Raw genomic sequence first — 17,282 nt, forward strand, 5'->3', positions numbered from 1 at the left:
AGTCAAGAGAGTATCTTATCACTTTCTGATGTTAACAATTGTTTATGTAATTATGTCGTTAGAATTTTGTATGTAAATATTTTCCCCATTGTTTTATTCCAAAAGTGCACACTGCTGCTCTAACTACCACATCAATATAAATGTTGCTCTATAATTCTCCCATCATTCTTTATTTTATTTATTATTTATTTATTACATTTTTATACCGCCCAATAGCCAAAGCTCTCTGGGCGGTTCACATTGTTTCCCTCTGCATTTCCATGTCCCCCCTCCTTTTCCTTTATTTTAAAATGACGGCCAGACTCCTACCTCCCTCCCCACCGCCCATCTTTACTGTAATGTCTTTCAACGGAAATAATGACAATGCCCCTTCAACGAGTGATCATAAACCTTCTCTTCATTGGACGCTTAGTGAACTTAGTGAAGCATTATTTAGATACCACCAATCAGAATATTTTTTTAAAAAAATATTCTTCATCTGCCTTTTCTCTCTGCACTTATGTTGTGCTGTGTTGTTTTCTTGAAATTACGCCTTCACACGCTCTGTTTCTGCTATGTCTTTCAACCCATCTGCTCTGAAAAAGCAATCAAACCTTTTTTTTACTCCTCTTGCTTTAACAGAACATAGAAGCTGCCTGTGCCTGGGTAACGTCTTCTAAATCTACCTCTGCAGGGCTCCACTGTTGCATGTTTCACATCCTTTTGTGGTTTTACTCATTAGTTTCATCTGAACCCTTCCTTTTGCAACAACTGTCTTCTCGTGCAAAGGGTAGAGGAACATTAAGTGACATTCCGCTATCTCTCCATCTTGTATGTCTAAGTACTTCTCCAGTATTCTTTTTATTGTGTCAATGAAAAATCTCAACAAATGAGCTTTCAAAACAAAACAAAAAGAATGGGGAAAATATAGGAGTTGGCAACAAAAACTGAATTTTCCATAAAAACTGAACAAACAAAAGGCAGCAATTCCAGACTAAATAAGTACTATGGAAGCATCCAGGGGATATTTGTATGATCTTGAATTAAGTTCAGAAATCTGCCCACACACTTATAATGAATGGATGGAAAAGCCACAAACTGAATATGCCAGACAATTATAAAAGTTTATTTGACAAAACAAAAATATATTGTAATAAAGAACTGCATAAACCCAAAAATTATATTACCTAAAATAATATGAATCACCTCTAGATGTTACATTGTATCAGTCAGTGCAAAAATCTATTTTAAGGCAGGTCAATTACAAACCTCAAAGCAATTCAGGACGGACTTTCTAAATGGCAATACTTTGCTTTTAAAATGTAAAATTGTAATAATTGCCAACAATCCATTCAACTGATGGCTTTAATTTAGCCTAACAATTTAAACAATCAAAAATAATTTCATTGTAAAACTGCATGAATCCATAATAAAATAACATCAAGCAACCAGAAATCTTGAAGAAGGATTTGCAAAGCAAGACCTGCAATCCTAAACACGCTCACCTGGAAGTAAGTCTCAATGGACTGTGAGAATTAAGTGACATGAAAGAAAGAAAGAAAAAACTTCTCTCATCAAGAATGAGCCAGTGAACTTAGATCCATAAAAGGGCTGACAGAAAATGAAAGACTTGTAGATATTCTGTATTATACATAATCCAAGCTGCAATACCATGGCAATTCCCTGTGTGAGAGAACAAAGGATTTCTGGATGTCTGTTCTAATTATAGAGCAGATCATTTGAAATATTGAATATCCACTGATAATTCAAATATTTATATGGATGTATATACTTATTCAAATATTTCTAACCTGCTCTATAGAAACAAATCTCAAGGTGGGCTACAGTAATTAAAACAGTTCAAAATAATGAAACCACAATATAAAATCGGTTTTAATAACCAAGCAACCAAATCAAGACCAAGCTGAAGTCAATAAAACCCAAAGGTTGGGGGTAAACAGCCAGGTCTTAAGCTGGCACTGAAATTAAGCCAGTAATGGGCTGAATGAGACTCAGTCCAGAGAAGTTGTGGTCTGTCTGTCCAGCCGCTCTGGAGGAATCTGGACTCCCCGCGAAAGGATCAGGCTTGCAGACGGTCACTAGAAGTGCAAGTGGCCTCCATGGCTACAATCACTTTTCATCAGGTTATGGTTGCAACCAGTATACCACCCCTATCTGGAAAGAGATCCCTTTCCCAGAGTTACCCGCATGTCTTACTTGGACTACTGCACTGCATTGTACATGGTGTTGCCTTTGAAAATGGTCTGAAACGTCAGTTAAGTCCAAACTATGTCTGTACTAACTGGAATTGGATGGTATCATCACATTATGCTTCAAACTATTCCATTTTAGATTATATTTCACCATTCTAACTGATGGAGTATCTCCCTAATTACTCCTCTTTAATAATAATCAAAACTAAACCAGTTGTTTAGGAAAACCCTTTGGATGTAGACCATTTTAGAAGATCCCTTGATAAAACAATGAACAAACTAAACAATGCAAGCCATTCACCCCTCTCATTTTTTAAAAAAAAGTACTAGCAGGGTAGGGAGGCCTGATCAAGATTCACATTTCAATGCACAGGAAACAGAAGGTTTAACCCTCCCTCCACTGGGGTCCTAATGAAATCCCCCACCCCACCCCACCCCACCCGGGAAAATGGCATTGGTGCTAACAGCAGCTTTGCTCCCAGGACAAAAAGCAGCTGGGGGTAGGGATTATCATCAAGATCACACCATGGAAAGAAGGGTGCACACACCCTTACCCTGATTTCCCCCCACCCCAAGCCTCCTTTTTCTTTCTTTCCAAACTGCACTGGCTTCTAGTTCATTTCTGGGCACAATTCAAAGTGATGGTTTTAATCTTTAAAACCCTAAAGGTTAACAAGGCTTTTGATAAAGACCCTCACCAAAGACACCTGAACAAACTTAGCAGTAACGGAATAAGAGGAGAAGTCCTCTTATGGATCAGTAACTGGTTAAAGAACAGAAAGCAGAGAGTAGGAATAAATGGTCAATTCTCCCAACGGAGGAAAGTAAATAGTGGGGTCCCACAGGGATCGGTATTGGGACCAATTCTTTTCAACTTGTTCATAAATGATCTGGAATTAGGAGTGAGCAGTGAAGTGGCCAAGTTTGCCGATGGCACCAAATGTGAACATGCATTTCTCATAGTTCGGTCCTTAAGATGTTCTATTAGAAAAATACTCAAAGGAAATGCTCCATTGTGGAGTTCAATAAGTTCTGTTGTATAAATGCCTTGCTGACTGCCGTAAGGCTTCAGGAAAAACAATCCTTTTACGGCAAAAGAGGCATTGCCTCTTAAAGCATTACATTAACTGTAGTCTTCAGAATCTTTGTGCCATTTAGATTAGGTTGCATAGGTACCAACCAAGATCACTTTCTCACACACTGTGGAACCTCGATGGGCAGCCCTTTCGTTTCATCCACACGACTCTTGTGAATCTGGAAGGCAGGAGTCACCCAATGGCCACATGAACACTGCTCACCATGCCAGTGAAAGGAGCCCAATTTTGATGTGCATTTTGGGCATAAAAGCTGCAGAAAAACCAGATATAAGGGGCATTCAGTGTTCAGCCTCATCCCTTAACACTTGCACAGATAAGCTTTTAAACTAAATTACTGTTGCAGATCGCTAGCTTCGAAAGATTTTACTGGTTAATTCAAAAACCTCATCAAACCTGGTCTCTTTTGACTACAGCTCCCCAGGCTCTGAAGTTCTGTTACCGAACTGCTCTCTTCCTAAAAACGGAATGCGAGTAAGCTTACCCAGGAGCCCTCCAAGGGTTTTTCCCAGCCCATCCTTTTCTTAATTCCACTGCAGTTCTTCTCCTCAAGGTTCCGCCTCTTAGTCCTCTGCCCCGCTTTCCTCAACCATTTGGGCCCTTGTCCTCTCCTTCTTGGGCAGGATAGAAATCAAATAAAGATGCAACCCTTTACATAATTTGTCAGGGAAAAATGGCCAGCATGCCCCAGCTAGCCATGGTGGCTAGGGCATGCTGGGAGTTGTAGGCCTTTTTTCCTGTCTGAACACGCATAGGATTGCACCTGAAATATATAAACAAACAAACTGCAGAGGGCGTAAGGCAAGAGTCCTTCCTTCACCCCAAGCTATACGTATCTGACTCTTTAGTTAGCCTATGGCGGGTGCACATGCTTAAACATGGCCGCTTCATACAAGAGATTATTGCTTGAGAACCTATTAAAAACATCCTTATTCTTCAGCAATGTAAGAACTATGCAGACCTCCTTCCAAAAGTTAGGAGTTCAGCCGTTTGTTTGTTTGTTTGTTTATTTATTTAATTATTACATTTCTATACTGCCCCATAGCCAAAGCTCTCTGGGCGGTTTACAAAAGTTTGTTTCCCTCACCTGTCCTTCCATCACTCCTAACAGCGTCGGCTCCATCCACTGTACAGGCTCAATGAAATAAGAAGTACAACTGGATCGGCCATCACAGTAAACAGGGGCAGGTTCTGAAAGCCTCTTATGAGCAAAAGCAGCAGGTCCTTTCCCTTCATCATGAGACAAAATGCTCGAACTTCGAAAGAGCAGGCGCCTATCCTCCAGAAGCAAAGAGAACAATGACTTGAACAGATAACAGCAAAGCCATCTGACAGTTGCAACAACTGATAGGTGTATGTTTTCTTGCATTCTTTTTGAGGTTTATTAAAGCATGTGTTGCAGGGAGACCATTGCCACTATACCCGAGACAGGACTCGAGTCCCCCCACCCAGACAATCCCACTTTTCAAACAGCCATACAGTAGGTGACTTCCTGCAGAAAGAATTGTCCTTTTGATGGCTGTTGGGATTGTCATAGGTATTTCAGTTAATTATTAAAAGGTAGTTTTTATGTCTTTGTTGTCATTTTCATTTGGCCTCTTTTATCCCTCAGCCATTTAATTACTTAGATTGCAAGCCCTGTGGGAACAGAGGTACTATAAAGAAACCTTTGGGAAACTGCTATTCGCCTCTGATCCCTCAGCATAAAGAAGGATACACATCTCATAAGCACAGCTGTGGAGCCCCATACCTGCACTTCCTACATCTGTAAAGACGTTCATGATTTGGGGTTTGACGCTTGACATCTGGGTCAACTGCAAAGAGTTCCCGTGGCAGGTCTCGTAGCTCTGAAAAGGGGAAGCAATGGCAGATTTATGAACTTGCAAACAAGCATCGTGTAACTTTAAAGCACGCTGTTTTTATGTATTTCTTAGGTTGGATCCGGGTCTGCCTTCCTCCAGAGGAAGGGTTCTGCTTGTAGAAAGTCACTGTGCCCCATTTCTTGGTGACCCCTGCTTCTCCCACCACAGCTTACCCCATTCAACAGGAACTCTCAACCTTCTGTGTGGCACTTTCAGAGGGCTAGAGGGGCTGCTGTGGGAAGAAAATGGGGAAATCCATTTCTGCCAGCCTTGTCGCATGCACCTAAATCTCAGTCCAACCCATCGAGGGTGTTTATATGCTGCCCTTTAATAACATACTCAGGAAACTTTATAATAAAATTCAGTTATTTAAAAAGCTAAGAATTTAGGTTTTGCCCCAGTCAGTGCCAAGAAGAACCTGCTGCAGCTGAAACCCAAGTACAATTCCTGCCTTCATTTAAAAAGCCCCTGAGGCTTTCCTCAATTGAATAGTCACATGATGATTTTCTGCATTTCAGCTGATTTTATGAGACTTTTTTTTTAAATCACATAAGAGCGTGATTAGCTATACTGGTCGACCACAAAAATCCAGAGGTGTAACGGTTTCGTAATACATTTATTAGGTTCAAGTCCAAGTGCCAACATACTAAGATAGCTTTTGAGTTTCAAAGAACTCTTGGTCAGGGTGGGGAAAGAGAAAGACGTTGATGGAAGCATATTTGCAACATGTGAGTCTTAACATAGCATTTTAGAAAGTTCTTTGCAGATTCATTAGGTTAGCTTGTGCCCAAGTGCAAGTATCTCAGTTTGCCCCAAACATGCTAGGCCAAAGAAGCAGCAGGCACTTCCCCTTTGAAAATGTAAAAGGCAGCGTTTATTTAGATCTATCTGTGCTTGGACAAGTGAGGCTCTTGTCCATACTAGTTAGTAAAAGCTGCCACAGGGGGACTGGCCAGTTGAGTGATCAAGGTGGTAAATGCTTCCGTTGGAGAAGGCTGTGTCCCAATCCCGCCAAAGGAAGCTGTAGTAAGGCCATCTTGGGGGGGGGGGGAGCGCCGATTGGCAGTCTCCACATTCATTTTCTAGGCAAGGTCCTTGACCAAGTGGTGGCAACTCAACTCCAGGCTTCCTTACATGAAACTGATCATTTAGATCCTTTCCAATCTGAGTTCAGGCTAGATTTTGGGATTGAAAGAGTCCTGGTTGCCTTGGTGGATGATTTACCCTGGGAAATCAACAGGGAGAGTGCATCCCTGTTGGGTCTTCTGGACCTCTCATCAGCATTCAATACTGTATCCATCTGAAACATTTGGCCAGTATAGGACTTGGAGCCACTGTGTACAGTGGTTCCAATCTCACTTGACTGCTTTCAGAAGATGGTGCTGGGGGATTATTCCTTGGGCCCATAGCCTTTGAGGTTCCTCTGGGCTCTATTTTATCCCCTATGTTTTCAAAAGCTATATGAAGCTGCTGAAAAAGGTCATCGGGACTTTTGAGGTTGGGTCTCATCACTATGCTGATGACACACAGCTCTGTCTCTCTTTGTCAACTGATGCCAAGGACACTGTGGAAATCTTGAATGATTGTCTGGCTGCAGTGATGGGTTTGGATGAAGATTAACAAACTGAGGTTTAATCCAGACGAGACAAGAGGCACTTGTTGAGCTGTAGGAAAGCTAATATAGGATTGGCAGTACAGCTTTGTTCTGGATGGGGTGGCAGTGGCACTTCCTCTGAATGATCAGATTCACAGCTTGGGGGTGCTTCTGGAGCCAACACTGGACGGGTCAGGTAGCTGCTGCAGCCAGAAGTACCTTTACCTAGCTTTGACTGGCGGATCAGTTAGGAACACTGGAAGCTGCCTTATAAAAATCATAGCACTGGTCCAACTAGCCTAGTACCGTCTACAAAGACTGGCTATAGCTCTCCAGGCTTCAGCCAGGAATTTCCCAGCTCTACCTGGAGATGTCGGAGACTGAAGCCAAGACCTTCTGCATTCAAAGCATGGGCTGTACCACTCAGCCATGGCTCAGTTGCACCGCTTTCTGGTGAAAGCAGAGCTGACTACAGTACTCTGCTCCTTAATCACCTTTCACTCAGATTATTGTAATACACTCTACATGGAGCTGCCCTTGAAAGAGGTTCAGATACAACTAGGGCAAAATGCAGCAAGCAGTTTGCTTTCTGGTTTGCAGCTTCTTGACCATAACACACCAGTCTTCTATCAAATGGCTGCCAATCAGTTTCCACACACTATTTAAGGTGCTGGTGCTTGCCAGGACATCTGAAAAACTGTCTCCTCCCATTTGAAGGATGGTAACTTAAGATTTTCTTCACATGCTCTTCTTCATGCCCCACCACCAGGTAAGATTAAGTCGGTACGAACACAGGATAGACCCTTACCTGTGGCAGCGTCTCACCTATGAACTATCCCCCAATGAAGTTAGGCTGGCCCCTTCTCTGTTTAGTTTTAGATGGGCTATTAACACCTTTTTGTTTTGGATGGCTTTTTAGTATTTAAAGGCGGGATCCTATGCATGTTTAGACAGAAAAAGTCCTACATTTCCCAGCATGCCCCAACCAACCATGCTAGCTGGAGCACGCTGGGAGTCGTAGGACTTACTTTCTGTCTAAACATGTATAAGATTGTGCCTTAAATCTCTTTGCTCCAAACTCTGTTTTTAAGATGATCTGCTCTCAATATCTGCTGTTGGTGCAGTTTTTTTTTAATTGAAAACTGTTGCAGGTTTTCACTATAAGTCACCTTGGGGGCACTAATTGGGGTGAAAGGCAAATCAGAAATGTAAAAGTAAATAATAGGTTGACTTTTTTTAAAAAAAATGCAACTACATTTTCAAGCTTGCTCTACAAGCAGCCCATATTTTAAATCAAAGTTAGACAGGAGGTTTCAACAGAAAGCCTGGGCATCTAACCAATATAAAAAATGGGATGGGGTTGGAGGAGGAGCAAGAAAGAAAGAAAGAAAGAAAGAAAGAAAGAAAGGGGTGTTTAACCTTCTTCCATCCATTGCTTCTCCCCTGCACTGTCCCAGCCATGACAAATCTAAGTCCAGGAATACAGAGACACAGATTTCCTACTCAATGCTTCTCCCCTCCAACTTTTCTCTGCTACTTTTTGATATTTGCTCTAACTTGACCAGAGCAAAAGCAGGAAAAATGAGGTGTAGAAGTAGGAAATAATTCGGACTGTACTTATATGGTGAACATTGCATGTAGGAAGGGATCTTTTCTAGCGATGGAGACTATTCTCAGTTGCAGCTGCTAACATATATCCATGCTTTCAGAATTCAAGCATCATTTAATAATATAATACAATTCATGCTTTGAAGAACTGCTATTCATAACAGCTTATTTACTGCCAATTTCTGTTGGGTCATGACAGGCAAAAGACAGCAAAAAGTACAGTTTAATATAGTTAGCTCCAACATTAATAATTGAATTTGTATGTAGTAAATTCTCATCCCCTTACCAGGATATTTCTCTGTAAACTTCTGCAAACGATACTGTTTGTAAGAAGCACTGGTTACATCAACTTTGCAGCCCATTTTTTCATAGAGTTTCAGTTGCCACTCAAAGCCTTCATTCATTCTGAAATAATAAGTCAAAAAACGCCTTCTTATGTCATAGAAAATGTGCACTGTAGTCCTCATGAGGAAAGGAAACAACTTTTACCAAGGGGAGGGAGAAGAGGAGAATACATACTTGGCATCAGGTTTGACAGTCTGGACAAAGGCATAGGCCTCTTCAAAAGGCAAATGGTTGATTTTCATTAAATAGGCAGTCACAACAGCAACACTTCGGCTGACTCCAGCTTGACTGAAAGGACAAAAGGATGAAATACGACTGCACCCAAAACCGGGAATATCATTCCAATTAAATTGACTTTTTACCTAGAGCTGCTTTCTGTATTCAGGGGTACAAAACACACACTTCTCACAAAGGTTTTGAAAAACACACTAAGTCTCGAACACCGTTTTCTCTTTGAAGAGGAGTCCTAGTTCCCTAGTTGCTCTGGGGCCTGTTCAGACTACATGCTAAGTAACGTCTGGCGTGTGCCGGTCTTCTGAGCTCTTAAAGCTTTCTTTTAAGAAACGTTATCACTATGTTGCAGGTCAAAGGTCTGGCTGAAGCAGGGAGGGTCGCGGGCAAACCTTTACCTAGGGTGACCCTATGAAAAGGAGGACAGGGCGTCTGTATCTTTAACAGTTGTATTGAAAAGGGAATTTCAGCAGGTGTCATTTGTATATATGGGGAACCTGGTGAAATTCCCTCTTCATCACAACAGTTAAAGCTGCAGGAGCTATACTAGAGTGACCAGATACAAAAGAGGGCAGGGCACCTGCAGCTTTAACTGGTGTGATGAAGAGGGAATCACACCAGGTTCTCCATATATACAAATGACACCTGCTGAAATTCCCTTTTCAATACAACTGTTAAAGATACAGGAGCCCTGTCTTCCTTTCCATAGGGTCACCCTACTTTACCCCGTTCGGGCTACAGATCCAAGGTGGGCTGAGGCCAAATCCCACTACACCCCCCAACCCCGACCTCCCCGGCCGCTCAGGCGCCTCGCCAGCCCTCAGCTACAGGCCGGAAGCCCTCAGCTGCATCCACTTGCAGGTCAATACGGTGTGTTTCTGCCTGCCTGGGCCCGTCCTCCAAGCCTGCCTGGGCCCGCCCTCCCTGCCGCGGCCTCCCTGCGCTCACCACCGCACCAGGACGCTCCCGCCCCGCTCCCGGGCGCGGCTGAGGAAGGCAGCGCAGGCGTCCAGGTGGCTCAGCAGGTCGCTCTGCGGCTGGTCCAGCACCGGGACGTGCAGCAGCGCCTCAGGCCCCGCGGCGGCCGGGGGCGCCTCCGAGTCCACCAGCAGCAGCGCCGTGAGGGCCGCGGCGCCCCCCGACTGCTCGAGCGCGGCGCCAGCGACAGCGCCGGCGCCGCCCAGGTACAGGCCCGGCAGAACCGGCACCATGGCGACGGCGACGCCCTTCCGCGCGCCTCTCCTTCGCCCCGGCGTGAGGGGAAGGGGCGGGGCCTGTGCTCGCTCCGCCCCCTCCCCAGCGCCAGTCTCTGCGCGCCTTAGACAGCCCTAACCCTATACCGGCTAGACCTGCCCGCTGTCGCTTCCGCCGCGTTGGCTTTTGACACGCTTTTCCTCCACCAGGCGGAAGTGGCGGCTCCCCATAGCAAAGGTAGACCTATAATACCGTATTTCTTCGATTCTAAGACGCACCTTTTTCCCCATATAAACATCTCTAAAAACGAGGTGCGTCTTAGAATCGCAGGTGCGTTTATTAGTTCTTAGAATCAAAGCTTTTTTTCTGTTGGTGGTACTGAAATTAGTGTGCATCTTACGATCGAAGAAATACGGTAGTAGGAAATAATTCTGAGACCCTTTCTAATCTTTATTTTTTTAATTTTATTTCAATTTAAAACTCTCTCTCTCACACATACACACACACACACACACATTTTTCACAAGGAAGAAGATGTCAAACTAAAAAGATCACGAACTCTTGTCTTTGCTGCTACCTTTTTCGCGGAGGGACAATGCTGTGCTGCGCTAAAAATCCGGATTTTTGTCCGTTGTTTCCTATGGGGAGCTCCAACTCCTCTGCCCGAGACTCTCAAGGGCTGAGTTCGGACGACGACGCGCTCATCTACCGGAGCGGGGAGGGGGGGTAAGAGGAACAAAGTGGAAAACAGCCGTTGATGAGCGGGTCGTCCGAACTCAGCCCAAAAATGGTGTCAAAAGGAGCTAGGAAGTCCCATCTCCCCAAAAGGGATCTGTCTGTCTGAGATTAAAAAAAATGTTTAGACGTACACAGCGCACCAGCAGAGGGCGCCCGCCTCCGCCTCCGTCAGCCTTCCTCAACCTGGGGCGCTCCAGATGTGTTGGACTGCATCTCCCCGAATGCCCCAGCCATTCTGGGAGTTGTAGTCCAACACATCTGGAGTGCCCCAGGTTGAGGAAGGCTGGGACTCTAGGAGATGCCGAAGGACCGGGCAACGCTGCTGCTCCATGCCCAACAAGGGGCCATCATGACGAATATGGACTTCCCATTTAATGCCGAAAATTCAGGCTTCGTATGGGTCGAGGCAAAGGCTATCCATGGCTACTAGCCTTGATGGTTGGTTGTGTGCTATCTTCAGTATTTGAGGCACTGAGCCTGTGTGCACTAGTTGCTGGGGAACATGGTGTGGCGGAATGTTGGCCATCTCAAAGTTGATTGGCTGGAGGGATCTTAGAGACTGAATATAAGGAGCTGTGAAGAGTCTGACAGGAGGAATCTGACGGCAGAGTTCCCAAAGGAGGTAACTTTATGAGAGGCTGGGGTGCCAGAAGGAGACATCAGCCAGGAGGAGGAGGAGCTACTAGACTGGGAGGCTGAACTGAGAACACATGAGGCAGCAGAAACTGAAGAAGCCCTGCAAGAGAGGAGAGGAAGACTCCTGGGGCAGACTTCCGAGGAAAGAGCTGAAGCTGGTGCGACAGCTGGTGGTGGTGGACTGGAGACTGCGTAGCTGCTGGACTAGGCTGAAGGTTTCAGGAGAAGCCTGGGGAACACAGCACTGAAGGTTCCAGGTGGAAGTCAAACCCAGCCAGAAAGCCTTCTTGCTAGGTCTGTGAGTTAACTGGGGTGGAATGATCAGTTCAGACCTCTGGCAAGACCAATCTGCCCCTCCCTTGGCAGCCTACTGGGCAAGAAGAGAGAGAGAGGCTGGTCCCACCCAGCTTTGGCTTTGGCCAATAAGAGCAAGCGCACAAGATGATAGTGCTAAGGAGTACTTTATATGCAGCACTGCTGAAGCTGGGTAGGGGTGGAGCCCTAATACGCCAATCTTGATGGAAGACCATTGCCTGTGAGTTCTGAGAACAAGATCTAAGTATTATACACACACACACACACACACACACACACACACACACACACACAGTGGATCTTTGAAGCTGCCATGCTGAGTTACACGGCAGTGGCTCTCTGCAAGAAACTGTTTTCAAGTCCTGCTGCCTGTGACTTTGGACTTGCAAAGCACCTGCTGCACCACTGAGCTATGGCCCCTCCTATAGGAAGTATACATGGAAAGTATCTTGATAAATGGAAGCCCAAGTCTGTACATGATCTAGAAAACCAAAACAGCTGCTGCAGCATCAGAAAATTAATGTACTATACAATCCTGATGACATAATATGAATGGGTGGGGTGCTAAATTACAGCATTTAACTAACCTATCTAGAAGATGGGTTTAGTTAAACTTAAAACTATAATCTACTTGAGATTAGTAAATAGTATATCAAAAGGTTGAGCTTCAACCAGTGACCTCCAAAAATCATTTTAAAGCAATAATGATCAATCCTGGTGACAAAGCAAGTGGAGTTTCTTTGCACGAAAATACTTTCTGCAGTTGATGGTTTCTCTTTTGTTGTTTCTAAGAACTTCCTTTTCATTTTATTCAACATCTGCTGCTGTAATCAACAGTTTGGTTTCATGAATTTGCTCCCAAGCTCCCAAAATAAACTAGGTGTTTCTCAGTTTCACCCACATTCTCCCCACTGCAATTGTTTCTGACTTTTGTTTCTTTACTAGTTTGTTCTGTCCTTTGTTCTATGCAAACATCATTGCAGGGGGAAACACATTTATAAAAACTAAACTTCCTGTGGTTTGGGGTCTCTGCCCTTTTACTGCTCAATACATTCTGTCTTTATAATCAGGCCGAATTCAAAGAAATGTCAAAAGTGTCCTTTTCTCATTTATCCTTGGAACATTCTTGTAAATCAGATATTCTCAGTACATATTCTCCCTTTACAACAGGTGACCTGATATTCTTTATGCTATCCAAAGACGCAGCATTATCTCAGGCTCATATCTTATTCTTGGACCACCCAGACATGACAGGTTTTGCTATGTTAAGTAAAAAGGCCACTGAAATTGTGTCTGTCTTAAAGTAGTCAATTTGAAATCCATATTCCTGCCAATGACCCAAATAGATGATGGAACCCCTCACTCTCTTTGGGTCAGGCTCATATCATCCCATTACGCACTTCCAACTTTCTCTGAAAGTATCTACTGGGTCAGGGGCAATGTTGCAGTGGCAAATTTTGAAGTGCAGGTGCTCGTCATGACAGCCCCCACACAGGCACCTGCCCTAAAGAGAGTCCACAAATTCAGGCAGTCCTGTTGATCCATACCTTTGGACTAGTTTTAGAAGTGTTTTTGTAAAATGAAAGGGTTTTAATTGCCCATTCAAGACAGGCCATCCCAAACTCCTTTGCATTACAACAGGTAACAAGATAATATTGCTGGGGAAATACCCCCCCCCCATTTCTGTGACAATTGCAGCTATGCCCAGAGGGAACAGTGGATTCTGAGAGGGGGTGGATGACATCAGTGCCCCACTAATCAAATAGTGCAGGTGCTGGCTCCGCTACACTGCTGCTCAGGAGACAAAGCCTAGATACCTGGTAGCTCAGGGTGAAGCCCAATGGAGCAGAGCTTTAAGAAAAGAAAAGGGGGAAAAACCCAGCTCCCTAAGCAAGCAGATGATAGTCTGGTTGCTGGTTCTGGCCCCTCTTCCTGCCATTTTACTCCTAGAAACCCCAAGAAGAAGGCTATAATCGTTCCATTCAACTCTGTTACCCTATTTCTTGATTGTGCTATTGGTTGCCCAGCATGTCAATCACAATCTACTAGGCAATCCCAGGCAAAACAGAAGGATTCCCAAGCCCTGGGTGGACTATTGTTCATGGCTTGTAGGCTGTGTTTGACTTGGCAGCATTTGTTGCTCTAGGGCAGTGGTTCCCAAACTTTTTCAGGTAACCGCCCCCTTGGTTCCACAAACTCATGCCCAGCGCCCCCACCCTACCCTATAAAAATCATTCTTCAGAATAGTGGTTTTCAACAACCCACTAAGGAAGATAATAACAATAAAATTCAAAACAGTAACAATTAATTGAATTCTTTATTGAAAATCCAGTTGGTGTGCTCTGCCATGCTGGCTGCAAACAGAAGCGTTTGCTCTCTTTTCCCTCCCTCCCTCGGCAAGCCTAGTGCGGGTGCTTCCCATTTAGAGGGGATTCTAGGAGTTGAAGGACTTTTTTCTGTCTAAACATGCATAAAATTGTGCCTTTAACTTACGTCACACTAGCATGAATACAGGAATAAAATAGGATTTCCTTCTTCAGTGGAACACACTTACTTAAGAGTAAGCACCATTTTGTTATGGGAAAGGATAATGTATTTTAATTAAAATTTTAAAATAATTATCTGCCACCTGGTACAGAGTTTTCCTATGGAAAACCTGGCTGGGACTGAAGTAGAGGGGCACTAATTTTACTGTACTTATTGTCTTTAAATGTGGTTAAATATCCCACAGTTACCTTGCTATTCTATTTCTACAATTCATTTTCTCCTGTCTTTTCTTCACCCTCTCTTCATTTTCAGGCTGATTCCTATGCACATTTACCTCAGAGTAAGTTCTATTGATCTCAGTGGGGCTTACTTCTGAGTAGACATACTTAGGATTGTGCTGCAGCTCTGTTTTTATTGTGACACAAGATACACACATACCATGTTTACCAAAAGAATGCTTGAAAAAAGGGGGTTGGACACCCTGAAATAAGCAAGGGCAGATAGGAAATAAGCAAGGGCAGATGTTTCAGCAAGCATTCTGGAAAAAGGTGCTGCTGAATCTTCTTTAGCCAGGAAGGACCTGGGGAATTGCAATTCTCTCTCCCTCCCCCTTTTCTTTTCTCTCCCAATCCTGTTGTAGTCCAGATTTTTTAGGGGGTGGGAGCACACACAGAGACACACAGCATCTCTCTCTTTCTCTCTCTCTCCAACCCCCCCTCCCCCCAAGCCTCACAATAGCTGCCGGGCTGATTAGGACAGGAGGGCAGCAGCTCAGAGGAGAGATGGCCCCAATCTGCAATGGGGGAAGGGGGCCTGGTGATACCTTGCAGCAGCACAAGCAGTCCTGCTGCCCACCGACCCAGCCGGCTGGCCGCTGTTCTTGGCAGAGGCTCTGCCACCCGCTGTCCTCCACGTGCTCCTTCCTCTCCGCTGCAGGGCTGCTGCTCCCACCTTGTGCAGCAACTATCGTGAGAGGTCTGCCGGGGCAGCTTGTAGGAGGGGAAAAGCTCTGTCCGAGGGAGCGGGCAAGCGGGTGGCGGTGGCTCCAGCAGGGAAGGAGCCCTGGGCCCTCCTAGGCAGGAGAAGAGTGGGCAGAGCAGCTGAATTCGCCGTGGTTTCCTGCTCTGCTGCCTCCTGTGGGGGCTTCCCCCACCCCCTACTTCTGGTGGGGCCGCTGTGGGCTTGAGATAGGAGGAGAGAGCAGCTGCGTGAGTGAGAAAGTCCTTCCTGAGCAGAAGCGTTTTTAGGACCTTCTGGAGAGACCACTTTGAGCGCCCCCCTGCCGCCCCTTTGCCTGTTAGTGCCCCCTGCCATCCCTTTGCCTCTTAACACCCCCCTATGCAATCTCACCGCCCCCAAGGGGGCAGTACCACCCACTTTGGGAACCACTGCTCTAGGGCTGTTTCCAAAATTCCACCACCCAGGGCAGGCTCATAACTAACAGCATTTGTGTGAAGGTGCTGAGTGTATGAACCTCCTGAAATCGCAACACAAGGCCATATTGTCACAGGATTTAAGTGGGTAACTTGTAGTTCAGAGCTGGGCAGAATTCAGGCTTGTGGGATCTAGCTTGTTGGTGTGTGTTTTTTACTAAAAATCTGAGGTTCACCATAGTGCCTGGTGGAGACGACAGACATACACATAGAATTAAGGAACAGGATGCCTCTGAGTGCGTACTCAGGAAACTGTTTTCAGTACCAGAACTAAGCACACAATCCTTGTATGCACAAAAGTCCACTCCTGGCCCACAACTGTTCCCAAGCTTCTTTCATTTTGACAGCATAATTTGGAAAAGGACAACTAGGTCCTTTCTTGCTGCAATTGATAAGTAACTGGGAGTCAGTAACCCTTGCTGGTTTGCTCCAAATGCCCCAGAGACCTATTGGTAGATCCTGATCTGGATTTTACTCACCTCTCCTGGAGTTCTTGTGTCAACGCCCTCGGACTTTTTGTCAAACATTTCTAATCACCATCAACAACTTCATCACATAGAAAAGTACCAGGTTTGTCTGTCTGCATGCGCTGAAAGGTTCTTTAAACACCCAACAACTACACTGACAAAGTGTCAGAAGTTGTCCACTATGTGAATTGTAACCTCTCTGACTTTCCATTGCACTGTAATATCAGAGCACATAAAGTTTAAACCATTCACTGCTGGATGACCCTGATTGTGCTATTGTGAAATGCCTCAGATGCGCATTTATACGACTATTCTATTTATCCAGGGTTCTGCTCCATGGAATGGTAAAGTTGGACTATAAGACTGTGTGCCTAAGCTGTAGTTGTCAAACGTTTTTTCTTATAGACCACTTGAGAATTGCTACCAGGTGAGGAACAAACTTTTTTGTGCTATAGATCAAAGCATACATGACTCACATATCAATCAGCATCATATTTTTCCTGCATCATCATCAAAACCGTTATTCTGAAATAATTAGAATTTTTATTCTCTATTATGAAGATCACAGGCCTTAAATCTGTTGAGAATGACCCCTTTAACTGTTTTTTTTTTTTTTAGGGGAAATTGATTAGACTGCAGCAGCACTGTGTTATGACAATCATGGACTGCAGGTCAGGGTCTTGTTACCCTGTTTAGTAATCTGGCCCTAGTCAAAACAGCCTCATTCAAAATCATCATCAGGTGCAAGAAGAAATACAGATATTCTTGACTGTTTTGCAGCCTATTGTATGCAATGCTGAGTGTTTTATTGCAACATACATAAGACGTAAATGGCGGATGTGAGAGTTGGACTGGAGACTTTGGGGTTCAGACTTGTGAGCATATCTTGTGAATGGTTGGTAAACATGCACTGACTTAAGAAGGCGGGGAAGCGGATCCTAAGACCTCCATCAGACCAGCGTTAGTTACTGAACACGCGCTGGTCCCTCTCACCATGCCTGCCTGCCGCACGCTCCCGCCCCTTCTAGCCTTTTTCACACACAAAAAACACCCCAGAGCATCGGGGGGGAAATCAGGTTTCCTTAA

At 44.7% G+C, this 17,282-nt stretch overlaps 1 protein-coding gene across 2 annotated transcripts; it reads right to left on the minus strand.

The window, feature by feature from the left end:
- Nucleotides 1-1,091: 1,091 nt before the first annotated feature.
- On the minus strand, nt 1,092-10,137 carry DUSP12 (dual specificity phosphatase 12). 2 transcript variants are annotated; one of them, XM_063128916.1, is made up of 7 exons: nt 9,875-10,137; nt 8,870-8,983; nt 8,637-8,755; nt 5,037-5,133; nt 4,374-4,560; nt 3,373-3,539; nt 1,092-1,662 (listed from the first exon to the last, which is right to left on the minus strand). In XM_063128916.1, exons 1-6 carry the CDS (start codon nt 10,135-10,137, stop codon nt 3,378-3,380), a joined length of 942 nt encoding a protein of 313 aa, XP_062984986.1. In that variant the 3' UTR covers nt 1,092-1,662; nt 3,373-3,377. The 2 variants fall into 2 exon arrangements, with proteins under 2 accessions (XP_062984986.1, XP_062984985.1); XM_063128915.1 differs by having other exon boundaries at nt 1,092-3,539.
- Between the last annotated feature and the right edge of the window lie 7,145 nt (nt 10,138-17,282).

The sequence above is a fragment of the Elgaria multicarinata genome, chromosome 6, assembly GCF_023053635.1.
Source record: "Elgaria multicarinata webbii isolate HBS135686 ecotype San Diego chromosome 6, rElgMul1.1.pri, whole genome shotgun sequence".
Lineage (NCBI taxonomy): Eukaryota > Metazoa > Chordata > Lepidosauria > Squamata > Anguidae > Elgaria > Elgaria multicarinata.